At 41.4% G+C, this 23,763-nt stretch overlaps 1 protein-coding gene across 2 annotated transcripts in view; it reads left to right on the top strand.

The window, feature by feature from the left end:
* The window catches only part of casp7 (caspase 7, apoptosis-related cysteine peptidase), a 47,724-nt gene that overhangs the window by 14,464 nt on the left and 9,497 nt on the right, over positions 1–23,763 (top strand). For both annotated transcript variants that reach the window (XM_048551302.2, XM_048551301.2), the window contains exons 3-4: positions 21,429–21,577; positions 23,300–23,428. In XM_048551302.2, coding sequence (XP_048407259.1) covers positions 21,429–21,577; positions 23,300–23,428 — 278 coding nt within the window. The remainder of the gene's footprint in view (positions 1–21,428; positions 21,578–23,299; positions 23,429–23,763) is intronic.

Here is a 23,763-nt window from a genome sequence, read left to right as displayed (position 1 = left end):
GAGATTGGACAGGTCAGTAAAAGTTAATTGAAAGTCACCAATGACCCAGAAGACTATGAGTTGCTCTGTCATTAAGAGAGACCGCTGGTTATGAGTTTAACTTGAGGGTCAAGGTTGAAAAAACATGGTGACTTCAGCCGGTACGGGATTTGAACCCACATTGTTGCTATCGCTCTGTGGCAAATCAGCCATCCAGTCAACTAAGCTGAAGGATCAAGGCAGATGTGATAGGAGGCTTAGTGGAGGAGATGGGGGTGGTTTTGGGTCATTGACCGGACAATGCTCTGACGTGAGTGATGCAGAAAAACTGGCTGCAACAGTTAAATGAAAAAGATGTCTATGTCTCTTTGGTCAGTGCTGTTCCCAAATCCTGGAAAACACAGCTGTTCAGGGTTATATTTAAAATTAAACCAAAGACATGCATCCTCATTGTAAAATTTAAATTGTCGACTGTCCCCCTATAAGTAGATTGGTTGACTTCCCTATTTATTGCTGCAGTTTGTTTTAGTATATAGTGCCTTATCGTAAGGGAAAGAAAAGGCAAATGTATCCTCTCCCCCGATAAAATAGTGCAAGTGTACATTTTATAGCTTTCTTCTCCCGGTTTACTATGGAGAGAATAGTCTCAGCAGCATTGCGATTGTCAGCAAAGGTGTAAGAGGCTTGGATGACCTCAGCAGCTTGTTAAGTCACAGGGAGCCCTCTGAATAGCCCTATAGAAAAGTCCAGCATGACCCGTTGCTGACTCGGGGGGATTTGTACATGTTGAATGGCCTCACTTGAACCATTATTCAGTGTCACACAGAGTAATGGTGGAGTATGACCATTTTCTGGCCTGTTGCTGTTTCAAATAACCAGATAAAGATTTGCAGATGCAGAGTGGAGTTCCAATTAATGTGGAATGCAGGTATGTGTTTCTGAACTTTGCGAGTGCCGGTACCTATGGACATGCTTCAGTTCATATTAAAATTCTTAAAATGGCACTGTGCAGTTAAATTCACAGAGCGTTATGAGCCCTGGGCACACATGGATTCCTCTGGACAAAACTGAGCTGGACTGAGGCCAAGTCATTGTGCGGTCTGTCTCCAAACATCCTACTGTTCATCTCTGTTTTCCTCACTTTTATTTGCGAAACGATTTGAACCTGGTCACATGCATTGTGCAGACATGTTGCCAAGATTTTGCCAAACTCCCATACTAATATGACCAACACATCAGAATAATATCTCTGGATTGCTGTTTTGAATGATTGTTAATTTGCATGCTCAAATTGACAACTTGTTTGGCTGTGTTTAATTATTCTGTATCAAATGTGAAAGTTGTTTATTCAAATGAGATTACTTTGAACGCGAATTGGACATCGAGTTTATGATTATTATTTCTTGTTTGAAGCTACGTGTTGTTACTAAATTATGTTACTCTTGTTGAACTTTTTTTTAACTATTCCTTGCCTTTTTGGAAAATGTGGCTGCCATCATGACATTTCAGTCATTTAAACATACCAGAGCGAGCTTTTGTTTAAGAGTTACCATTTTCATTGTTCACATTCTGGATGCCAGTTATAAAAACCTGTATTACCTTTATTTAAATTTGTCTACCTGAAAATAAGTACTTCTTGTTGCTGAATTACCACTTTCCTACCAGCAGTGGGTAATGCAGTACACAATTTAATGTGCTGCTGGTGTCACCCATTTAAAGGAGAGTATTGTAAATGAGTGAAGTGTCTGGCTTTCAAAGCATGGTTGGCTCAACGCAGTAACTGTGTAGAGTTTGTAATTCAAATGCAGAGTGAATTAGAAAGTGCACTGTTTAGAAGAGAGGAGAAGGTGTCATTTCTCAGATGCAGTGGAAACAGACTAACTGAACTAGCTGCTGTGAGACATTCCAGACCCATCCTGTTGAATTTGCAAAGGCCAGTGAAGAAGCTGCTAAGTATACAATTCAGCGTCAATCCACTACAGAACTTAAGGAGAGTTTGATCAGATAACAAACTACTGTGGTATATATTTCCTTATTGGGTTAAATTGTAGTTGCAGAAATTAATATAGCAGGTGCATGAATAAGCAACTAAATTTAGAAAGCTCTGTATTAGAACATAATTCTATGTATGGTATGCTGCGAAATATACACACAAACTCGGAGCACACATTCTGAGCCATGCTTCATTATAGCTATGTGGTGTAGGGGTGGTTATAGCAAATTTTCTGGCATATGTAGTGGAGCTTTTTGTATGCTTGCCACATTTTTTTTCTTTTTTCACTATTATTACAAGTTATTTTAATATTTTATTGTATTATTTTCAGTCTGTAATGGGCATTATTTTAAATATATGTGTTTAAAACGCTAAGAATTTTTAGCTGCACACTAGAAGCCACACAAATGGTCACTGAACTGTAATCTTTGCCAAATTGGTTATGGGCTACCGGCGCAGTGTAGCATGACAGAGCTTGCCACAGTGTGGGCCTGAGGCTGCTGCAGTGCTGATTCGGGCAGGGAAGGCCTCCCAGCCTGCCTAGAGTACTGTCCTCCAGTCAACAGCCTGGAAAATCCTAAATCCAATTGCCCTAAGCTGCCACTAGGTAGTTCAACTGGCTGACCTCAGTTTGTTGGCATGTAACCCTGACAGCCTTGAAGGAAAAATTAAAAGTACGATTAAATGAATGTACTGGCTGTCCATTATGAATTACACAAGATGAGTTTGACCAGTGTTTCAGAACCTCCTGAGACTGCCTCTGTCAGAGGATGCTGGCATGGGTAGTAGGCATCATGGACTCAATGAAGCAGCATATTGACCAGCAGCAATTGCTTCTGGACCCTTTGGGCACTGAATGCTCTGTCTTCTGTTCCTGTAAAATTACATACATTTAGTTTCAAAATCCCTGTTTGGATCTGAAATTTAGAATCATTGTAGTTTCTATGCCTTAACTGTTCCTAGTGAAGGAAGGCACACTTTTGCTCCAACAGCACAGCTCTGGAGAGGACTGGCAGTGCATCCATTGATAGGTACCTGTATCACAGAGGTATGATGTTTGATTTGCGACATGGCACAAAGATTTTTTTCATTTTTGTATGAGATGTTATTATTGTAATTCGGAGAGTCTATCAAGAAGTAACACTGAAGATCTTAGTGGGGAGTTATTAAGAGAAACAAGAATGTCCCTCCCTCTGTCGAAAAAGCCTAAGAATCTTCAATAATCTCTTTGCTACTTGAGAAGTTTGTCTAGTGGAGAATGGTTGGCTCCTGTTTGCTAAAAGATAGCCAAATCTAACTGTTTTAAGGTTTTTATGACATCAGGGATAAGATACTGGATAAATGCCACCTTTTGCTTTGCATATTTACTGACATTCAGATGGCTTGCCTTCTCAAAAGGACCTCTCCTTATCTAATTGAAAGAGGCAGGGAAATATATTAATTGCAAACATTTGGTTTAGACTGAAGAAAAATCATGCAAAGTATGCTGTGGAACTGCTTACCATTTAAGGCTCGGAAAGTTACCACAAACAAAGACCTGCTCAGAGATGTCCAGACTGTTCTGATTTGTTTCTGAAATGCTTTTGCAACCTGAAAAATAAGGTTTGTGCCCAACAGGATTTACTTTGTTACCTACACTTGAGGAATTCCTCAATCTCATCCAGCAGCTACAGCCAGGAATATCTACAACTTGCTTCTGCAAAGACTTATCACCATAGCTAGACACCAGTTGAGAGACTTTTTTTAACAAAGTGTGGAGCTGGATGAACACAGCAGGCCAAGCAGCATCTCAGGAGCACAAAAGCTGACGTTTCGGGCCTAGACCCTTCATCAGAGAGGGGATTGGGGAGAGGGAACTGTAATAAATAGGGAGAGAGGGGGAGGCGGACCGAAGATGGAGAGAAAACAAGATAGGTGGAGAGGAGAGTATAGGTGGGGAGGGGATAGGTCAGTCAAGGAGGCGGGATGAGGTTAGTAGGTAGGAAATTGAGGTGCGGCTTGGGGTGGGAGGAGGGGATAGGTGAGAGGAAGAACAGGTTAGGGAGGCGGGGATGAGCTGGGCTGGTTTTGGGATGCAGTGGGGGGAGGGGACGAGCTGGGCTGGTTTTGGGATGCAGTCGGGGAAGGGGAGATTTTGAAGCTTGTGAAGTCCCGAGCGGAGGTGTTCTGCAAAGTGGTCCCCAAGCCTCCGGTTGGTTTCCCCAATGTAGAGGAAGCCACACCGGGTACAATGGATGCAGTATACCACATTGGCAGATGTGCAGGTGAACATCTGCTTAATAATGAAAGTCATCTTGGGGCCTGGGATGGGGGTAAGGGAGGAGGTGTGGGGGCAAGTGCAGCATTTCCTGTGGTTGCAGGGGAAGGTCCCCCCACTGCATCCCAAAACCAGCCCAGCTTGTCCCCGCCTCCCTAACCTGTTCTTCCTCTGTCCTATCCCCTCTTCCCACCTCAAGCCGCACCTCCATTTTCTACCTACTAACCTCATCCCGCCTCCTTGACCTGTCCGTCCTCCCTGGATTGACCTGTCCCCTCCCTACTAAACGGCTATGCTACTTAAAGTAGGGGAGCTATTTCACAATTCATATAGAATTTAACACCCTCCACTGTGTCAAGTTTGGTGGAAGAGGACTCTCTCACCTTCCTCCCTCTACCCTAATGTAAGTCTGGGGAGGGAAGGCCATGAAAGACTTCATAAAAGGCTCAATGTGCAGGAGGATAATGAAAAGGCTTCAAGCAACAGCTGCTAGCATCTCTTATTATTGGATGGGGGACCTGCCGCTCACAAAGCCAACATGTTTACAGGACTCCAGGGGGGTGCAAAGGCATCAATATCACGTCAACCGAGCCACCCAGCGTTGCAAGACAGATGTGCGAGAACATCATCCTAACCTTACTGCTGGTCATCACCAATCCCTCCCACTCCTGACTTGCATCCCCCGTAGCTTGCCATCACCAAAGGACACAAGGAAGAACTGTCTCCAGCTTGGAAACCAACAGGAGAGACCCTGCCATTAAATACCATCATTAAAGTGCTCACTGCATTTGCTGCTGTCATTGAGATGAATTGGTGCAATTCTTCAGCATTTGTACTTGTTTGAAGCATCTTTTCAGAACTCTTTAACAACTTTTTGGCCTTAAATGCATTTCTGTAAGATAGAATGCAGTGACATTTTGGAATATCCACCACTACTATGGCTGCTGCATGATGAAATGGTTCCTGAAGTTGACAATTCCACTTCAATAAAGTGGTACTATTATCCCTTTCAATTGTAATTTAATTTACTCCATTTTGTATAAACCGGAAGGACATTGATCATTCTGTTATTTGATTTTAGAGCTCTTCCTGTAATTACTATGTTCAAGTTACTTGAAGCTGATGCTTGGCAAAGATGTTGGCTGGTGAAAAATTTCATTTTCTCCTCCAAGGGTATTGACCTACACTTCAAGCATGAATTCTGTTCTATGTGTAGGATTTTCCTGACTAACATTCGAGCTCTACTGTACATCACAAGACCATAAAATATATACAGGCCATTCAGACCATTGAGTCTGAATGATTGAGTCATTGATTCACTCTGAGCCTGTGCCTTCAAGCCCTAGTCTCTTCCACTGGTGAAAATATCTTCTTCACATTCACTCAATTCCAATTCTCTCCATATTTTGTAAGTTTCAATCAGATCTCCCATCATCCTTTTAAATACCGTCAATTATAGACTTAGAGTCCTCAACTGCTCCCAACATGGCAAGCCCTTCATCCCCACAATCATTCTGGTAAGCTTCCTCCAACCCGCTCCAAGACCAGCACATCCTTCCTTGTCAATAACCCAAATGCAATTTTTTAAAATTCGTTAATGGGATGAGGGCATCGCTGGCTAGGCAGCATTTATTACCTATCTCTAATTGCCCAGAGGGCAATTCAGAGTCAACCACGTTGCTGTGGGTCTCGAGTTACATGTAGCCCAGACCAGGTGAGGATGACAGTTTGCTTCCCTAAACTAGGAAATGAAACAATCTGGAGTTTCTGTGTCTTCTGAGAGTCTTGATAGGAACTTCAGCTGCAACCTCCTCACATGGAGGCTGTTTGATAACTGCTCGAGGTGATTGCTGGTCCTGGGCTTGCTGGAGCATCTGTTCCTCTTCCATTTCTCTGTACCTTTTGTTGCATTATAGCAACAATAACCCCTGATGTGGTTGGATCTACCAGCCATTGCAATGGAGCCCGCTGATATCAGGGCCATGGACTGACTACTTGGGGAAATTTGTCATTGGACCTTACTCCCATGAATGCATCACCAGTCATGGCACAAAGCAATAGTGAAAGATTGCAAGTGCTGAACAAGGGCTGAAGCCTTTTCCTTCCAGCCCAGCATCACCCACGAAAGGTCATTTTACCTACAACATTATATTGTATTATTGTTACTGCAGGTTACATTGAGAAGGAATCAGTTCTATGCCCCTGTGCACCCGTTGAGGTCTTGCATTAGCTTTGTGTTTTGTAGCCTGTATGTGTTTCTTTTAAGATTACCTGTGATTACTATAGCAGTGCTGGTAGTAAATGTATCAATGGCACCCACAAATTCTGGTGCTTCATGACAAACAGCTGTTGTGAAAATCTTGTATTACTTTTGCTTTAAACATTGATGTGCCTTTAAGAAGCTGAACATGCAAATGAGTCAAATGCCCAGGTAGTATCACACGACCAGTGGCCAGGACCACTCTGCATTGTAGCACTGTAGACAAAGAATGTGCCTAAAGATTACTCAGTCCTGTTTGTGCTAGTTTTAACTGTATGTAAAACCACCAAAGATCTTCAAGTAAAATAAACCCGTGTTACTCATGTTTGTGACACATAGATGATACAAAGACCTTACTATATTGCTTCCTGCTTCTGTGTGAGGTTCACACTGAGCTCACTAACATCAGAGATTGGCTCTTCATTGGGTTCCTGCGCCCTATTTCTCTGAAATCAATTAACCTTTGTCATTGGTGGTTGGTATCTACACACGGTGCTATCCTCCTATACCTAAACGGCATTAGTCAACCAGATGGGTTTTTCTGACAATCAATTCATGATCTTCATTAGATTCTTAATTCCAGATATTTTATTGAATTCAAATTCCACCATCTGCCATGGTGAGACTCGAATGTGGGTCCCCAGAATGTTATCTGGGTCTCTGGATTAACAATCCAGTGATAATACCACTAGGCTATTGCCTCCCCAAGCCTTGTATGGCCTCAGTAGTACATTTCTGCCCTTGTATTCTAGCCTTCTCCAAATGAATACTAACACTGCATTTGCTTTCCTAATTCCAACATCAGGGTCAAATGGGGTCCAGATCAAACTTTGAGTGATTCTTGACCACTAAACATGAGCCCCCTCAGGATGGACAATTAATCATTAAAATGTGGGCATGCCATTCAGTGAAGAATGGTGGATGGACTTATGTAGCTGGAGGACCAGGCAGAGGTCTTCTGGCACCTAAGTAGCAGCAGGATATAGCATCGCAGGTAAATGGGACACTTCAAAATACAGGTACCCACTCTCCAGTTTGTTTATGTTTTAGGTTTAGAAAGAAACTGAATTTTCTGCTGGTTAGTTACTCCAAATGAGAGAGAAGTTGCAGCAGGAAGTTGGGGGGGGGGGAGCCTTTTGACTTGCCAGGATGCAGGTCCCTCAACTCAGAAACTGCCTCCAGAATCTGAAGATCGATTCTAAAATCCCAGTCAGCTTCCATCAGTGGGCCTTTAAAGCCCCATAACTATTTCAGTTGGATGTCTGCCACATGCAAACAGGCCGTACTTCCCATTCCACTGTACCTGCTCCCCACCCCACCATTCCAGCCATCCTCGTGTCCCATATCTTGGGAAAATAGCTGCTGGAGCGGTGGGAGAGAAATGACCAATTAACTAGAATACAGCACGGCACGGTGGCTCAGTGGTTAGCACTGCAGCCTCACAGCACAGGGACACGGGTTCGATTCCAGCCTCGGGTAACTGTCTGTGTGGAGTTTGCACATTCTCCCCGTGTCTGCGTGGGTTTCCTCCCCGTGCTCTGGTTTCCTTCCGCAGTCCAAAGATGTGCAGGCTAGGTGGATTGGCCATGCTAAATTGCCTACAGTGTTCAGGGGTGTGTGGGTTATAGGGGGATGGTTCTGGGTGGGATGCTCCAACAGGCAGTGTTGACTTGTTGGGCCAAAGGGCCTGTTTCCACACTGTAGGGAATCTAATCTAATCAGACAAGTTGGTGCCACAGAATTTCATGTCTGCCTTTTATTCAGGAACAGAGAAAACCATTGATTTGGATTTGATGCATTTAGTGGACCTTACTTTAATCATCTTGCCCCAGGAGCATTAAGATACCCATGTCAATGTCCAGGTCTCAAATCAAGAGTTAAACAGAATATCTTGAGAATCGGTGAGAGATTTGGAAAATTGGGTGATTAGTTAGCCTTAAACATGCTTTGCCTAGACGCTTTTTGAGAAGACAACCCATCTGTGGTTCTGACAGAGGCAGAGAGGAGTGATGTTAAAATGTACAAAGCGATGAATATCTGTATGCTGTACTGTGATTAGCCAAAAATGGACTGTTGCAATATGCTGTATCAGATCAGATTGATTTGGTGAAGTACTATTGTACTGTGGCAACATGGTATTCTCCTTTCTCATGATGAATCATTTGACAGACAACTTTGGAATGTGTTGTACATGGGTCTGGAAAGGGTTAATACTTGATCAAGTGCAATAACCCCACCGCCTGGGATGCTGTAATGAAGATTTCAAGAGAGAGAGATTTCGTGGGAAAGCGATCTGAGATCAATAGTCTTTGTAGCTGTATAGGGCCTATTCTTATTGTCTGTAAAGAATTGCAGAGATGCAACAAACCACAGAGATAATAAGGTGTAGAGCTGAATGAGCACAGCAGGCCAAGCAGCATCAGAGGAGCAGGAAGGCTGACGTTTCAGGCCTAGACCATTCTTCAGAAATCCACTGCTCCTCTGATGCTGCTTGGCCTGCTGTGTTCATCCAGCTCTACACCTCATTTTCTCAGATTCTCCAGCATCTGCAGTTCCTACTATCTCTGAATTTTTGTTTTGTTACCTACCTTGTTTTCTATAGCAGACTGTGAGCTCGTTAGACCAAAAGGTGTCCACCTTCAATACTGTAGACCACGTAAGCTTCTAGACAACCACACACTGATATAGATGAGAAGACAACAGAGTATTTATGTTTCTACAGGAGGCAAATTTGCCATTAATGCTATAAAATGTGCAGTGTAAGCTTAGTATTAAGTCAATAACACGGAAACTGTCTAGGCTTCATCAGAATTCAACTGCCAGATACCGTAGTGTTAACTCACTTTGTGATCTGTCTTTATTTCTTTAGTTTTATCGTAAACTCTACAAAAATATTTGATTGTTTGTGTTATCAAGAGTGTTTTTTTCCCTCTCTTACAGCCCTGTCATGTAACAAAATTGTACTTACAGCCAGATTCTAATCATGATGGCTGGGCACTGTGTTTAAGTCTGGGTGTGTCTTTGGTTAAAAACCTGTGGGCTTCAAACTCGGGCTTTCCCAAACAAGTGAAATACTTGCATATTTTTGTCAAATTTCTATTACTGTAAGTGAACAGGAAGTTGTACAGTTATTTAAATTCCACGATGCAGAAGAGATTGTTGCTCTATGCATCAGGAGTCAGTAAAGAAAAACAATGTGCATGCTTGAGGTTGTAGACTTACTCGCCGAGCTGGTGTTTTTGATTGCAGGCATTTCATCATCCTGCTGAGTAACATCATCAGTGCACCCCAGTGGAGCATTGGAGCTCTGTCTCTTTTTGTTATTTGTATGCCTCTGTTTGCTGGGGTGCTTGGTATTACTTGCAGTTCTGTTTTTCAGTGGTTTGTATATCAGGTCGAGTCCATTGAGTTTATTGACAGAGTTCCGGTTGGAATACCAGGCCTCCAGAATTCCCTGGCATGTCTCTGTTTGGCTCATGCTATTATGGATGTATTGTCCCAGTCAAATTCACATTCTTTGTCCGTGTGTAGTGAGAATTGGTCATGTCTCTTGGGGGCCAGTTGTTGTTGGTGTATCTGGTCTCAATACACACGGACAAAGGACATGAATTTGACTGGGACAACACCTCCACAATAGCACAAGCCAAACGGAGACATGCCAGGGAATTCCTAGAGGCCTGGCATTCTAACCGGAACTCTGTCAACAAGCACAATGAGCTGGACCCGATGTACAAACCAGTGTAAAACAGAACCAGAAGTAATACCAAACACCCCAGCAAACAGAGGCATATAAATAAAAAGTGGAACAGAACACCGGTGCTTCATCAGAAGTGCACTGACGATGTTACTCAGCAGTTTGATTAAATGTCTGCAATCAAATACACGGGCTTGGCGAGCATGTCTACAACCTCAAGCATGACCCGAGCTACAAATCTTCTCAAAAAATAACTTTAACCGTGCATATTTCTTTGTGTTGTTCCCTACTGGACGGAAATACCTTCTAATGTACAGTTTTATTCAAGTGTCCAAACAGCAGAAATGATGTGGTCTGACAATTCTGCATGCCAGTGGCTGGTCTGGTGCAGCATTTAATCACTTCCTCATATCAGCAGATCTGCCTTGGGTGACCTCATCTGAGTGCAAAGTCTCTTCCCTTAAAATAATCATCTTTCTTCAATAAAGAAGGCCAATTTTACCAAATAAAGTCACCCTCTGTTATGTGACTGCTAAATTCCAACCCTGAAACTGAAGACAAAATGCCAACTTAATGAGTGTGCCTGGAGCAGAGTTAATGTGATGTTTGTGCTCAGGAATTGCAGTAAAACATGCTTGTGTTATGTTGATTTCTTGCATCAGCCTACGCCCATGTTCTGCATTTGTTAAATTGGTTTTAACAAGCCAGTCAGTTCTATCTGTTGTATGACTACACATTGTGTTTATTTTGCTATAGACAGTGAGATGAGGTATTAGATAAATATATCTACTACTTCGTCTAACCTGACATCATCTATTGAGTTGAGAAGCTTTCCTCTATGTTACAATAATGTATAACAAGAATTTGACAAATATTTAATGTTTTTCCAGAGTTTATTCCAAATTGAAATTAGAATTTGCATCCATGCAGTGCTTTTTATAACTGTTGAACAAATCAAGATGCTTTATAGCTGATTCAAGTCCAATTTGAAAATAACTGTGACTAGTTGGGTTGTTTTCGACTTCACGACATTCTCTGGAAATGTCCCACTTTGTTGCGAAATGGCCTACGAAAGCTGGACATTGTTACTGGTTCTGTGATTTTTTTTAAAGAATATGCATCTGATATTGTAACTTCTTGCATCAAAATGATAGACCAGCACCAAAAAAAATCTTGTGTGATGTTCTGATTTTTTTGAACCTTAGGAAGTTGACAAACTCTGATGATCTTCTTGGGCTTAGTTAACTTTCTGCTCCCATCATTTTCTTGCACTGCTCTTAGATTTCTGTTTCTACCACCGTCTGGATAGCTCTTTCCAAGTGAGATCCTCTTTTCATTTTAGCATAGTTTAAAAAAAAGTATCCAAAATTCTGATGACACTTCTGTCTTGGATTAGTCCTGACTGTAGATCACCATTAACTGTAGTCACTGTTGTAGGAGGTATAGCAGCTAATTTGTGCACAGGCTGCTACAAAAGCAGTGTGATGATGAGCAGATAAACCTGTTTCCTCAGGGAATGGTACCCACTTTGATTTGCAAGTTGGGTTTGTCACTGTCTGGTTTCTCTTTGCTGTGTGGGAGAATAGCAAGTTGTTTATAAATGAGATGAGATTAAGGAATGATGAGATGTTGATGTGCATATTGGACTCTCGCCGTTCAGACCTTTGGGTGCAAAATTGGACTTTTTTTTCCTTTGATATTGAGAATTTCATTTTTCTAATCTCAATATATTTTCCCAACTCACTTGCTGTGGCCCGAGTTGTTCAGAAGGTGAACTCTTCCCAGTCCATATGCTTAAGGAGTACAATGTTTATTACAGTTACAGAATCCCTACGGTGTGGAAGCAGGCTGCATGGCTTGTCGAGACCACATAGCCCCTCCGAAGACCTTACCACCCACACCCAGTCTCCTATCCCGTCCCTCTAACCCTGCATTCCCCATGCCTAATCTACCCACCCCGCAGATACTTGGACACTTGCGGTGAATTAGCATGGCCAGTTTACCTAACCTGCACATCTTTGTAGTGTGGGAGGAAACCCGTGCACCCTGAGGAAACCCATGCAGACATGGGGAGAATGTGCAAACTCCACACAGACAGCCACCCGAGGATGGAATTGAACCCAGATCCCTGCCACTGTGAGGCAGCAGTGCTGACCACTGAGCCACCATGCTATAATGCGTGTTTTGTTAACATGAATTGGCTGTAACGTGATTGAATAGTGGACACTGTTTGGATAACGCAAACTTGCTGCTGTACAGGTATAGCGATTTTCTGTCGTCATTTCCCTATAACACAAATTTCTGTAGTGAGAGGTCACACAAGAACACAATTATTGCATTTTTAGAGAACTGCCTGTACCAAGTGTATTACGTCAAAATATGATGTCCATATTACGCCAGGAACTCAGTATTGAATGCACAAGACAGCCAGCAGGTGAATCTGTAAATTGACCAAGCATTATTCAGGATGTTCAATAACTTGTGAATGCATTTCAGGCATGTGAAATTTATTAGTTCAGGAACCAGAGGGAGCCTTTACACCCACATGATGTTTCATATGCTCCTTGAATGAAAATATCAACACACCTGTTCATAGTGTAGGGAAGATTCATCCTTTTTGATGGATTATGTCTCTCTGACTTTCTCATTGTTGGACAACTTAGCCACACAACAAATACAGCCATTGCTGACAGGATGAGGACTGTTGCAGTTGGATCAGTGCCTGATGTTGGATCACTGTTTTAAGATGCGTACTAAGTAAGCAGTGACCCACACGGTCACCTGCTATCTGTGCTCAAATGGTGCACACAATCGAATGAATGATCCTATTGTCCAGAGGCAAAGCAAGATTTTGGGCAGGAATGTAGTAATGCATGCAAACGGGGTAAGAGATTACTATCCCCAGCACAACCTGTGTTGGGAAAACAAGTGCAAATGACTTAGCTGAGCAACCAATTTGTTCTGAGACATCTGACCTCCTTCAATGAAAGACATCCATGACGGAGCAGGCAGATTGAGAACTAACAGACCAGGCAGACTGAGGGTTACAAATATAAACGCCTGGATACCAGCAAAGGTGTCCAACATGTAGCCACCCCAGATCATACTACATCATCACTGATCTTAGTGCTGCCTTACAAAGAAACTGAAGCCACTCCGACTAATGTATGACAAACCAATGATAACAAAGGCAAAATATTATAGATGCTAGAAATCTGAAACAAACACAGAAAATGCTGGGAAAACTTTAGGCTGGCAACATCTATGGAGAGAGAAACACAGTTAATATTTCAAATCTAGTATGATGATTCTCCAGAACCATTCCAAAGAAGAGTCACAGCAGACTTCAAACATTAACTCTGTTTCTCTGTCCACAGATGATGCAAGATCATCTGGAGTTTCTTCAGCATTCTACATTTGATTCTGATAACCGTTGAGTGAAAGCAACAAGTAGCAAGCAACTAAGTTATCAATCAAATGCAAGAGAGGGCAATACATACTCTTCAGATGGGTATATCATCACTAGATCAGGATGAGTTGTCAAACTCCCAAAGCATTACATTGAAGTTTGAAAATATAGTCCTGTAAACTAAGTTTTACTTGTTGATATAATTATTGAATTAGCAACATGTGGCTGTGTAAAACCATGCATGTCTGATGGAGATAATGCAATATTCCCCTTTTCCAAAGATGAACAATTATGTCTCACCATTGTTTGACCTTTAAGAGACACGGTATGTCCCTATTAATTGGAGATATCCTCATCTCATCCTTGCTGTGACCCAAAGGGAAGAAGGGTCTCATAGCCCATCTGATCTTGATACTTGCAGTGTGACATGCACTATATCCACGATCAATTTATCATGTTACCAAACAAGCATGAACATTGTTACATCAGATAAAATTCCCTGTGGAGGCAAAACCACATCAGTGTTCACTGCTGAACTTGAATAAAATCTGAATGTGAGATCTACAGCTTTCTCCAGCAAAACCCTGCCTCCCCTTGCAAGATTCTTTGATGCGGATTCCCAGCCTGGAGCTGTAACTATATCATAAAGTTGGTCAAGCAGCCAATAATATCAAAGAATTCTTACCAGCCAACAACCAGGAAATGAAAAGGCCCTAATGGTATGATCACTTTTTAGAAGTTTTACACAGAAGAAGATAAAAATAGGGGAATATACACATATTCTTTTCAAAAAATGTTTTTCATATTTCTTTAGATTTATTTTAAAAGATCTAGAAGTTGATCATAACAGACATTCCATAACTAAGATATTTTCAGAGCCAGTTCTGTTTAAAAATATTTCTGTCTTGCATCTTTTTAAAAGCTTAATTACATCTGACTTTACAGTTTTTAAATTGGGTTTCTATCTGCAACGTAAGATCACATTAGTAGATTTCAATGATTGCTGGCAGTGGCTTGGGGATCTCACTGTAGCCAGCAGCAGAGAATGTGTGGCTATACCTTTGGAGTTTCTATTTTTTAATCTGCCCATGTGTTAATTCCTAAGGTTATGCTTGATATCAGAGCACTAGCAACAGCAAACATTTGTACTTGCCCTCTAAAAAATTCACAAAATCCAGGCTAGTGGGTCGCAGAACTAATTTAGAAAGCGGCTTGATTCATAAAATCTTATCAAAGGATAATATCTACTTCAGTGGATTGGCATTATTCACAATTGTGGTATATGCAGTGGTAATAGTTGACTACGATTACACAATAGTAATACTTGGATTTTCTTAATTTTAAAAATGACTGTCTATTTTTCAGTAGAGCCAAAAATTGTATAATTCCTTTTCCTATGACGTTGTGGGCCAAGACGGATCTTACACTCTAGTTGGAGAACCAGTGAGAATCCAACTTCAGTTCTGTGCAGGAGAATCCTCAGGCACTTGAAGTAGTCACCATTGGGTCTTCCTTCCAGTTTGAAGTCCCCAGTGGTCGATGCCTCGTCCACCAAATGCTGCCACCCAGTCAGAGGCCAGAAGCTCCTCATGCCACCAGTGCCAATAGCTGCAAGTGGCTGCTGGCACCAGTATGTTGCCACAGAGGCTGAGGATTGCCATGGGATTCCGGGCCAAAGGTGAATGAACGCAGATGGGGTAGAAGGGTACGGCATAGTAAGTGGGTGTGAAGGGTAGCAGAGGTAAGGTCGGGAGCTCATGAGTTTCAAGGGCACATTTGATTGATCCCACTGCCCCAGATGATGAGTCTGTAGGTGGGACGTAATGTGTCTGATGTCAAATAATTTTCCCACCCCACCAGGAAGCCAAACTGACAGAGTTTGTTAGATGGCCTACTGTGCACACATACAGTCTCTTGTTTTAATCCCTTAGCGGCTAAGCCTTAGCAAGCATTAAAATATGGTGGGGCTGAAGAGTGACAGGCCTCCTTCTGCGTATTAATGAGCTTGAATGACATTCTACCACTGGTGGTTGGAATTCTCACATCAGTCCCTTTCCCCCCAGGAGAAAAAGAGATTTCGCTGTCGCTGGGAGATTGCCCCACAGCAAATACAACAAAATGGACTTGGCTTGATCACAGGGTTACTCAGCTTGTCAGGCCGTAATGAAACCAAGACATGTTCTCTGCTCTCCACGGGCTATTTTTGTTTGTCTTGAACCTTTGCAAATGAGCTCTGTTGTTAAATTAATTTTGGATGTGGTCTGTTGACCTTCTGATCTTGGATGCACTTACTTCCTTTTCAGTAATACCAAAGCAAAAATATTTGCTTGTACTTTACCAGGTTTGCATTGTATGATGTTGGAATGTACCCAATAAAACATCTGTTAGAAAAGCTGTCAAAGGGTTAATCTGTTGATTGTGTTCTATCCAGAAGTAAAGCTGGATATCTGATAAACTTTGAACATTTTCACCTGATATATTGCACAACTTTGGCCATGCAGCCTCACAAGACATCATTTTCTGCTTTTTTCAACTGTTGTGGGAATAAACTGGTTTTCAATGGATGAAGAGTTCAACTTCAAATCCCAGGAATTCCTTATTGAATCAATTTACCATACGTGCATATCAATGCCAAGTATCAATATCAACATAATTTGAAACTGTAACAATTGGCAATAATCAGAAAATGAAACGTAGGAAAATTGGCCAGAATATTCCTCTGGGAAGTGTATATCTGGAGCCTAGGGAATTCCAAGCTAGCTTTATTTATTTTGTCTCTTGGACTTTATCTTGGAAAATCTTCCATTTTCGCATTTAAAAATACAAAACAAGATACTTACACTGGCACTTTGAATACACATTTTTGTCATGATATTCAATCATATGTCAGCAGTTCACATGTGCCGAAGAATTTTTAGCATAGATTCGACAGGCCTGCAGAAACACATGGGCTAGCATATATACTTTGATTAAGGATCAGTTTCTTTTTAACAGAGAATGTGATGAATAAAAATTTACTTTTAACAATAACTTCTGGCAGTTAGCAGACCTGAAAATTCAGTATGGTATATGTCATGCTGATGATAATGGTCTAACAAACATTTCTTTGTCAGAAACCAATTAACTCCGTGGGCTAGTTTTAGAAAAGTGAAACACTTTGTAGATTACGAAGCAGACATTTACAGCCACCAATTAATTTCTGAGCATGAGCAGCCTGAAAACTGACTGTCAAGCAGAGTGACAGCATTGCATTCACACACCACATTAAGTCTTTAAATGTGAACTCTTAAAGACAAGGTACACACATAACAGCATTATTTTTCATTCACACCAAAGAGTAATCTCTCCCTGAAAGTAATGCAGTGGGTGGCACAATGGCTGAATGGTTAGCACTGCTGCCTCACAGTGCCATGGCCCCAGGCTTGATTTCGGCTTTGAGTGACTGTCTGTGTGGAGCTTGTACATTCTCCCTGTGTCTGTTTCCTCTGGGTGCCTCAGTTTCTTTCCAGAGTCCAAAGGTATGCAGGCCTGGTGGATTAGACAAGATAAATGGAAATAGGGTAAGGATTGGGGTTGGATGCTATTCGGAAGATCAATGCTGACCAGATGGGCCGGGTGGCCTCTTACCATACTGGAGGGATTCTGTCGTTCTCATGGTCTTCAGTATTGTGCCAGAATATCCAAGCATTATAGATGTGTTATACAATTTATGTAATAATTTTTTTTACGTTACTAACTTGTCTGGTAACTATTTAGAATTTACTTGCTAATGTATTGACGTTATTTCTCTGTCTTGCAAATTACCTTCTACTTTACATCATCCTAAACCTTTTATTAGAGGACAATTCAACCCATTGTGTTAGTGCTACCACCTCATAGGAACAGCTGCATAATCCTGAAAATATTTCCTCTTCACATAATTATCCAATTTTCTCCTGTAAACCATGATTGAATCTGCTTCCACCTCTCTCTCAGACAGCTTCTAACCATTTGATGAGTGGTGAAAAAGTTTTCTTTATATCACAATGTGGGAGCAAATTACTGCTCCAGCGTTCTCATGATTTTCAGAAGCTTTCTTTTAAGAAGAGCAGACCAGCTTTGCCAACTGAAGTCCCCCATCCCCAGAAACATGCTTGTAAATCTTTTTTTTTGCTGTCTCCAATTCTTTCACGTTCTTCTTAAATGTTGGTGGCCAGACTTGATCATGGTCATTCAAATGGGGCTGAAACTGTTTTATGAAGGCTCACCTTAGCCTTGTTACTTTATAGCCCATGTCTCCATTTGTAAAGCACAGGATGCCATGTGCCCTTAGTAATCGTTTTTGCAACCTGCCCTGCCTCCTATAATGATTTGCGCAGCCACCCTCCCAAGTTCCTCTGTACCTTCAATCCCTTTAGATTTGTATCCTTTACCTCATATTATCTTTTGTTGTTCTTCCTACCAAAATGTCACTTAACACTTCTCTACATTAAACTTAACCTACCAGATGCCTGCCTAAATCCAAAGACGTGCAGGTTAGGTGGACTGGTCGTGTTAAATCGCCCCATAGTGTCCAGGATTGTGCAGGCTGGGTAGATTAGCCATAGTAAATGTGGGGTAATAGGGATAGGTTGGGAGACTGGGATGCTGTTTGGAGGATCAGAATAGACTTGATGGGCCTAATGGCCTCTATCCGCACTGTAGGAATTGTATGATTCTAAATCCACTGATTTTTTTGTAGGCTCTTGAAGTCTATCACTATCCGACTGACAGTTAACCACGTTTCCAAGTCTTGAACTTGTCTTTTGCGCCCCAGTCTAGTTAATCATTTCTCCAATATTTAGTAACAATTTCATGCGCACACATAGTGATTGTGCAGGTTCTCGCAAGCAGACATCCTGACATCCTTACAGTCTGGACTGATGAGGTAACCAAACATTCAGATAGGGCAATATTTTGAAATAATCTTTTTACTTCAGTTATTTGGAAAGTGACACAAATTATTAATAAATGAAACTAAGTGAATAAATCTGTAGTTTTAGTCTGATATCCCGACTATGTGTTGCTTTAGATAAATACTGTACTGCACACTAGTTGATACTCAACTAACGATAAAATAAAATTTGATTTTAACATGAATGATGCACCTACTTAAGCACGTGTTATAATTAGTGAAAAGTAATGTTAAACCAGCTTGTGGGTTAGAAATTGCAAGAAAAATTATCTGAAAGTGTTTTATTTTTTCATAGAATCCCCACAGTATGGTAACAGGCCTTTTGGTCCAACCAGTCCACACCGACCTTTAGAGCACCCCACCCAGACCCACCCCCATCCCCATATAAACCACCTAGTCTACAGATCCCTGAACTCTACGAGCAATTTAGCATGGCCAATCCACCTAGCCTGCACATCTTCTGGATTTTGGGAGGAAACCAGAGCACCCGGAGGAAACCCACACAGACACGGGGAGAATGTAGAAACGCCACACAGTAGCCCAAGGGTGGAACCGAACCTGGGCCACTGGCGCTGTGACACAGCAGTGCTAACCACCGAGCCACCGTGCCATTCGGAACATAATTGTTGAACATAAATATTCAATTTATATTTGTACCACCTAGAACACTTGATACTTATTTCTTGTCTCAGATTCTGCTTCTGTAGATCCAGTAGTGGTTAAGAATTACAATTCAATCTTCCTCTGCCTGTTGTTGTATTACTCAAGCCATTAGGTGTGAATTTCCAGGGTGCTCCTTTTTCTGTTGTCTGTGCAGCTTTCAATTTTGTACCCTGACTGCATCCCCATTCCTGAAGCTAGGACCATTTGCATGGAGAGCAAAAATGGCAGGGCTTGCTAGAATTAGTATGGTCATCTTCCTACCAGGATACCAATTAATTCTCTTGCCATTGTATCTATGGAGCAAACAATTTTGGATTAAAAAAAACCGTGGGTAGTTTTGATTTAAGAAAAAGATACTCTTCAATTTAAGGCCATTAAACAATTCAGAATCTAGAAGCTTGAGCTCCTTTCCTCAAGGTTTTATTCTGGGCATAACACAGGTGTACCTTTGTGGTGAGGATACTGTCAAGATTTCTGACAGGTGACATCCTACTACAGATCCTCTTCTGACATCAACATAAAGCATGGGTGACCACAGGAAGCCCAATTCCATTGAGGCAAAATTTCACAATTTTAGAAAAGGGAGGAGATCTGGTAGAGCTGAGCTCCACCCCAAAAAACTCCACCTTTTTGGCGTGCCTTGCTACATTGTTTTCCCAGGCCCCAGATAGTTTCCATCCTGTAAATCCAGTAAATATTTACTACCTATCCCACTTCATGGGATTGTGCAAAGATAAGGAAAGTTTTGAATCTTGAATTGCTCAGCTTAAATTGGCTATTGAGAACCTATGGCCTTAGTACGAGTGGCTAAATGTCAGAAGTTTCTGAGTTATGTTAGCAAAAGCTATTAAAAGATTAAATTGCCAATTTGATGTAGCAGCAATCTAAATGTTAACTACAGTTGGATGATCAAAAGGAGAAAAGTGAAGTTAAAGGATTGTATCCCGGCTGAAGACCAGTTGAACTCTGATTTCACCCGATGTTCACTTAGTAGCAATCGCGCTCTTTAATGAAGAAAGGTTCCCTTGGCAACAGAATAACTTAGTCTGTATTATATGTGGGAACTAAGCTTTTGTAAAATAGTGTAAGATTCCTCATTCAGCAAAAAATCCTTAAGATATTTTCTAATGTCACCTGAATCTCCAACCTTAGGGTCTTTGACAAACTTAAGCTGAGTTCACTATTCAAATTTGAAATGAAACATTGTCATAGCAAACTCCCTAGAGTTGCTGATAAAATTGGAAATTTGTTCTCCTTGATTTTCCATCTTCCAGGAGGTCCACATGGCAGTGGTAATAATAGAGATAGCGTAGGCCATATGAAGCAGCATTGGTCCTGTGCTTCTTCTGATCCTTTCCATCAAACTCTAAACTCTGGACTCTTGGGTCTAATGATTGAGTCTTGTAATCTGCATTCTTGCTTATGAAGAAATATGTAAGACGGTATTTTTTATTTATTCAAAGTACGTGGATGTCACCAGCAAGACTGGCAGGATGCCCATTGCTTAATGCCCTTGAGACAATGGCAGTGTTCTACCTCCTTGAGTCACTATTGAATGGGGATGTGCGGGGAGTGGGGAAGGGTACTGGTATATCCATACTGCTGTTCGGAAGGGAGTTCCAGAATTTTGATTCAGCAACAATGAGAAAGCCAATGGTATAATTCCAATCAGGATAGTGTGTGACTTGGAGGGGAACTTGCAGAGAGGTGTTCCCAAACATCTGCTTTAGTTGTTTCTCTAGATGGTCATCATTTTGAGTGTTGAAGGAGCAAGCTTTAATGAGTTCTAACAAGGCACCTTGTAGATGACACTTAATTCCCTCAACTAGATACATTAAAAATCAGAAGAAGGCTTTATGAGCTTAATCATCTAAATAAGCAGTTATTTTTAATGGATGGTAATTGAGTCAATTAATTCCTCCAGCATTCTCCCAATTGTAATTAGCTGGGATGCCCTGTAAGAAATATTCAAGCGGCTGCGAATCTACAGACAAATATTCCGAATGACTGCACTCTGCCTCTGGATATACAAATACAGAGCGCTTGCCAAATAAGAATTCATCTTGAAAGAAATAATCAAGGAAAACACATTCCTCAGCAAGAACTAAACATCACAAACAGGTTTCAGACTACAGGCCAGTCATGCACGATACCAAATCATGCCTGTTAGCCTTAAAGAGGATTTGCACAGCGTAGCAGTACATTATCTGTGTGGCAAATGATCTGTTTTCATTTCCCAGGAAGAAAACACCTGCTGAACGAGGAAAGAATCCTGAAATATCTGATTGTCATACCAGGGTTGTTGCACCGACATTCCTGTATAATATGAACTTCAAAAGAGTCGGAAAATGCATTATTATCAACAATAAGAATTTTGATGATAAAACAGGTATGGTGTCAGTTTCATGACTCTATCTAGTGGATGTTATGCTCCCCTTGTCAAACTGCATGTGGAACGTAAGCATACCCAACCACTCCTTCATCACCCTGTCTACCTGCGACTCAACTTGCAAGGAAATATGCACCTTGAAAGGTGCTTTGAACAATAACAGTAATTATTACCATTGTTATTTGGCTCTAAGTAACTTCTTAGGCTTGTTTCCACATGGTACGTTATTTGTACCTTTCTCACTTATTATGTAGCAAAGCAATTTTTTTGGAAAAAGGAAAGATTAAACAGTGCAGATGAACCATAACAGGTCCCACTAAGTTAATATTTTGGGACCTGCTGCTAATGTATTCAGTGTATGAGCTGGAACTGACTGGATGACACGAAAATCTGAGGTATAGTGGACCTTGAAGAAGGTTTCCTCAGAGCACAACAGGAGCTTGCTCAAGCGAGGAAATGGGCCAAGGAATGGCAGGTGGATTTTAATGTATATAAATGTGAGATCTTACATTTTGGTCAGTCAAATCAGGGCAGGAAATCAGTTAATGGTAGGGCCCTGGGGAGTGCTACAGGTGCAAGTGCATATTTCCTTGAAAGTGGGGTCACAGGTAGGCAGGGTGGTGAAAAAATGGTTTGGTATGTTTACTTTCATTGGCCAGTGTATAGAAATCGTGTTGTAGCTGTACTGGGCATTGGTGAAGAGAGATAATGGGAACTGCAGATGCTGGAGAATCCAAGATAATAAAGTGTGAAGCTGGATAAACACAGCAGGCCAAGCAGCATCTCAGGAGCACAAAAGCTGACGTTTCGGGCCTAGACCCTTCATCAGATGCTTTTGTGCTCCTGAGATGCTGCTTGGCCTGCTGTGTTCTTCCAGCTTCACACTTTATTATCTGAGCATTGGTGAAGCTACTTTTAGAATACTGCATTCAATTCTGGTCTCCCTGCCATAGGAAGGATGTCATGAAATTTGAAAAGGTTCAGAAAACATTTACAACAATGTTGCCAGAATTGGAAGATTTGAGCAAAATGGGCTGGAGGTCTTTTCCACTGGAGCATCAGAAGCTGAGAGGTGACCTTATGGAGGTTTATAAAAGCATGAGGGGCATGGATAGGGTGAATAGGCAAGGTGTAGCGGTCTCCAGAACTAGAGAAGGGAAAGATTTAAAAGGGACCTGAGGGGCAACTTTTTTATGCAAACTGTAGTGCGTGAATGGAACAAGCTGCCAGAAGGGGTGGCGGAGGCTGGTACAATTACAACATGAGTACTTGAAAAGGAGGGGTTTAGCAAATGCTTGCAAATGGAACTAGATTTATTTAGGATATTGGGTCAGCGTGGACGAGTTGGAACAAAGTGTCTGTTTCGGTGTTCTATAACTCTATGACTCTGGCTGCTTGCAGTGATCATTCAAATGAACAGACAGCAAGCAGTGGGCATGCTGCATTCATTACACAGCTTAATTGGCATTGCAATCCCTCTGCCCTTATCAGGACCCAACCAATTTAGCCTCGTTTGTCTCCATAGTTATGGCCATTTCTAAAAGTTGTTTTCTGAAGCTGTGCAACTTTCTCCAAACTACAGTACCTTTAATGGCAAGAGTTAGTAAAACTAGGCACAGACTGGCAACAAGCTTTCAATTTAATGGTGTACTTCTTTGCTGACTGAAGTAACTATGGAAATGGACTATAACAGTTGTTCTGGCCTTATATTGTTTGTTCCAGAAATGAATGTACGTAATGGCACTGACATTGATGCTGGGAATCTGATGACATGTTTTAGCTCTTTGGGTTTCAACGTTGTTGTTTTAAATGATCAGACATGTTCTCAAATGGAGAAGATATTGCATACTGGTGAGTTAATGCTTAAATCAAATGGTGTTCAAGATTACAATTTAATTAAATAGACGATGTTTACTATTTTTATAATTAGGTTTTAAGTCATTAAGTGCCTCAAGTCTAAACTACCACATTTCTACTACAATCTATTCAAGAACTGAAAGAAGTTTTGGATTCATTGATTGAATTTTCTATGTAGACAGTGTATGCCTTCATAAAAATAACCATTTAAAAATAATCATTTAAACTGGTGCTCGTATGATGGAAGAGAAACTAAGCTGCAGCTTCACATGGTGAAATGGCAGATGTTTTCACAGACACATCAAGAGTCCAATTTGACGACAGCACTG

This window comes from Stegostoma tigrinum, chromosome 20 (assembly GCF_030684315.1).
Source record: "Stegostoma tigrinum isolate sSteTig4 chromosome 20, sSteTig4.hap1, whole genome shotgun sequence".
Lineage (NCBI taxonomy): Eukaryota > Metazoa > Chordata > Chondrichthyes > Orectolobiformes > Stegostomatidae > Stegostoma > Stegostoma tigrinum.
Note: the sequence above shows the minus strand (reverse complement) of the source record. Positions and strands in the feature narration are given on the sequence as shown.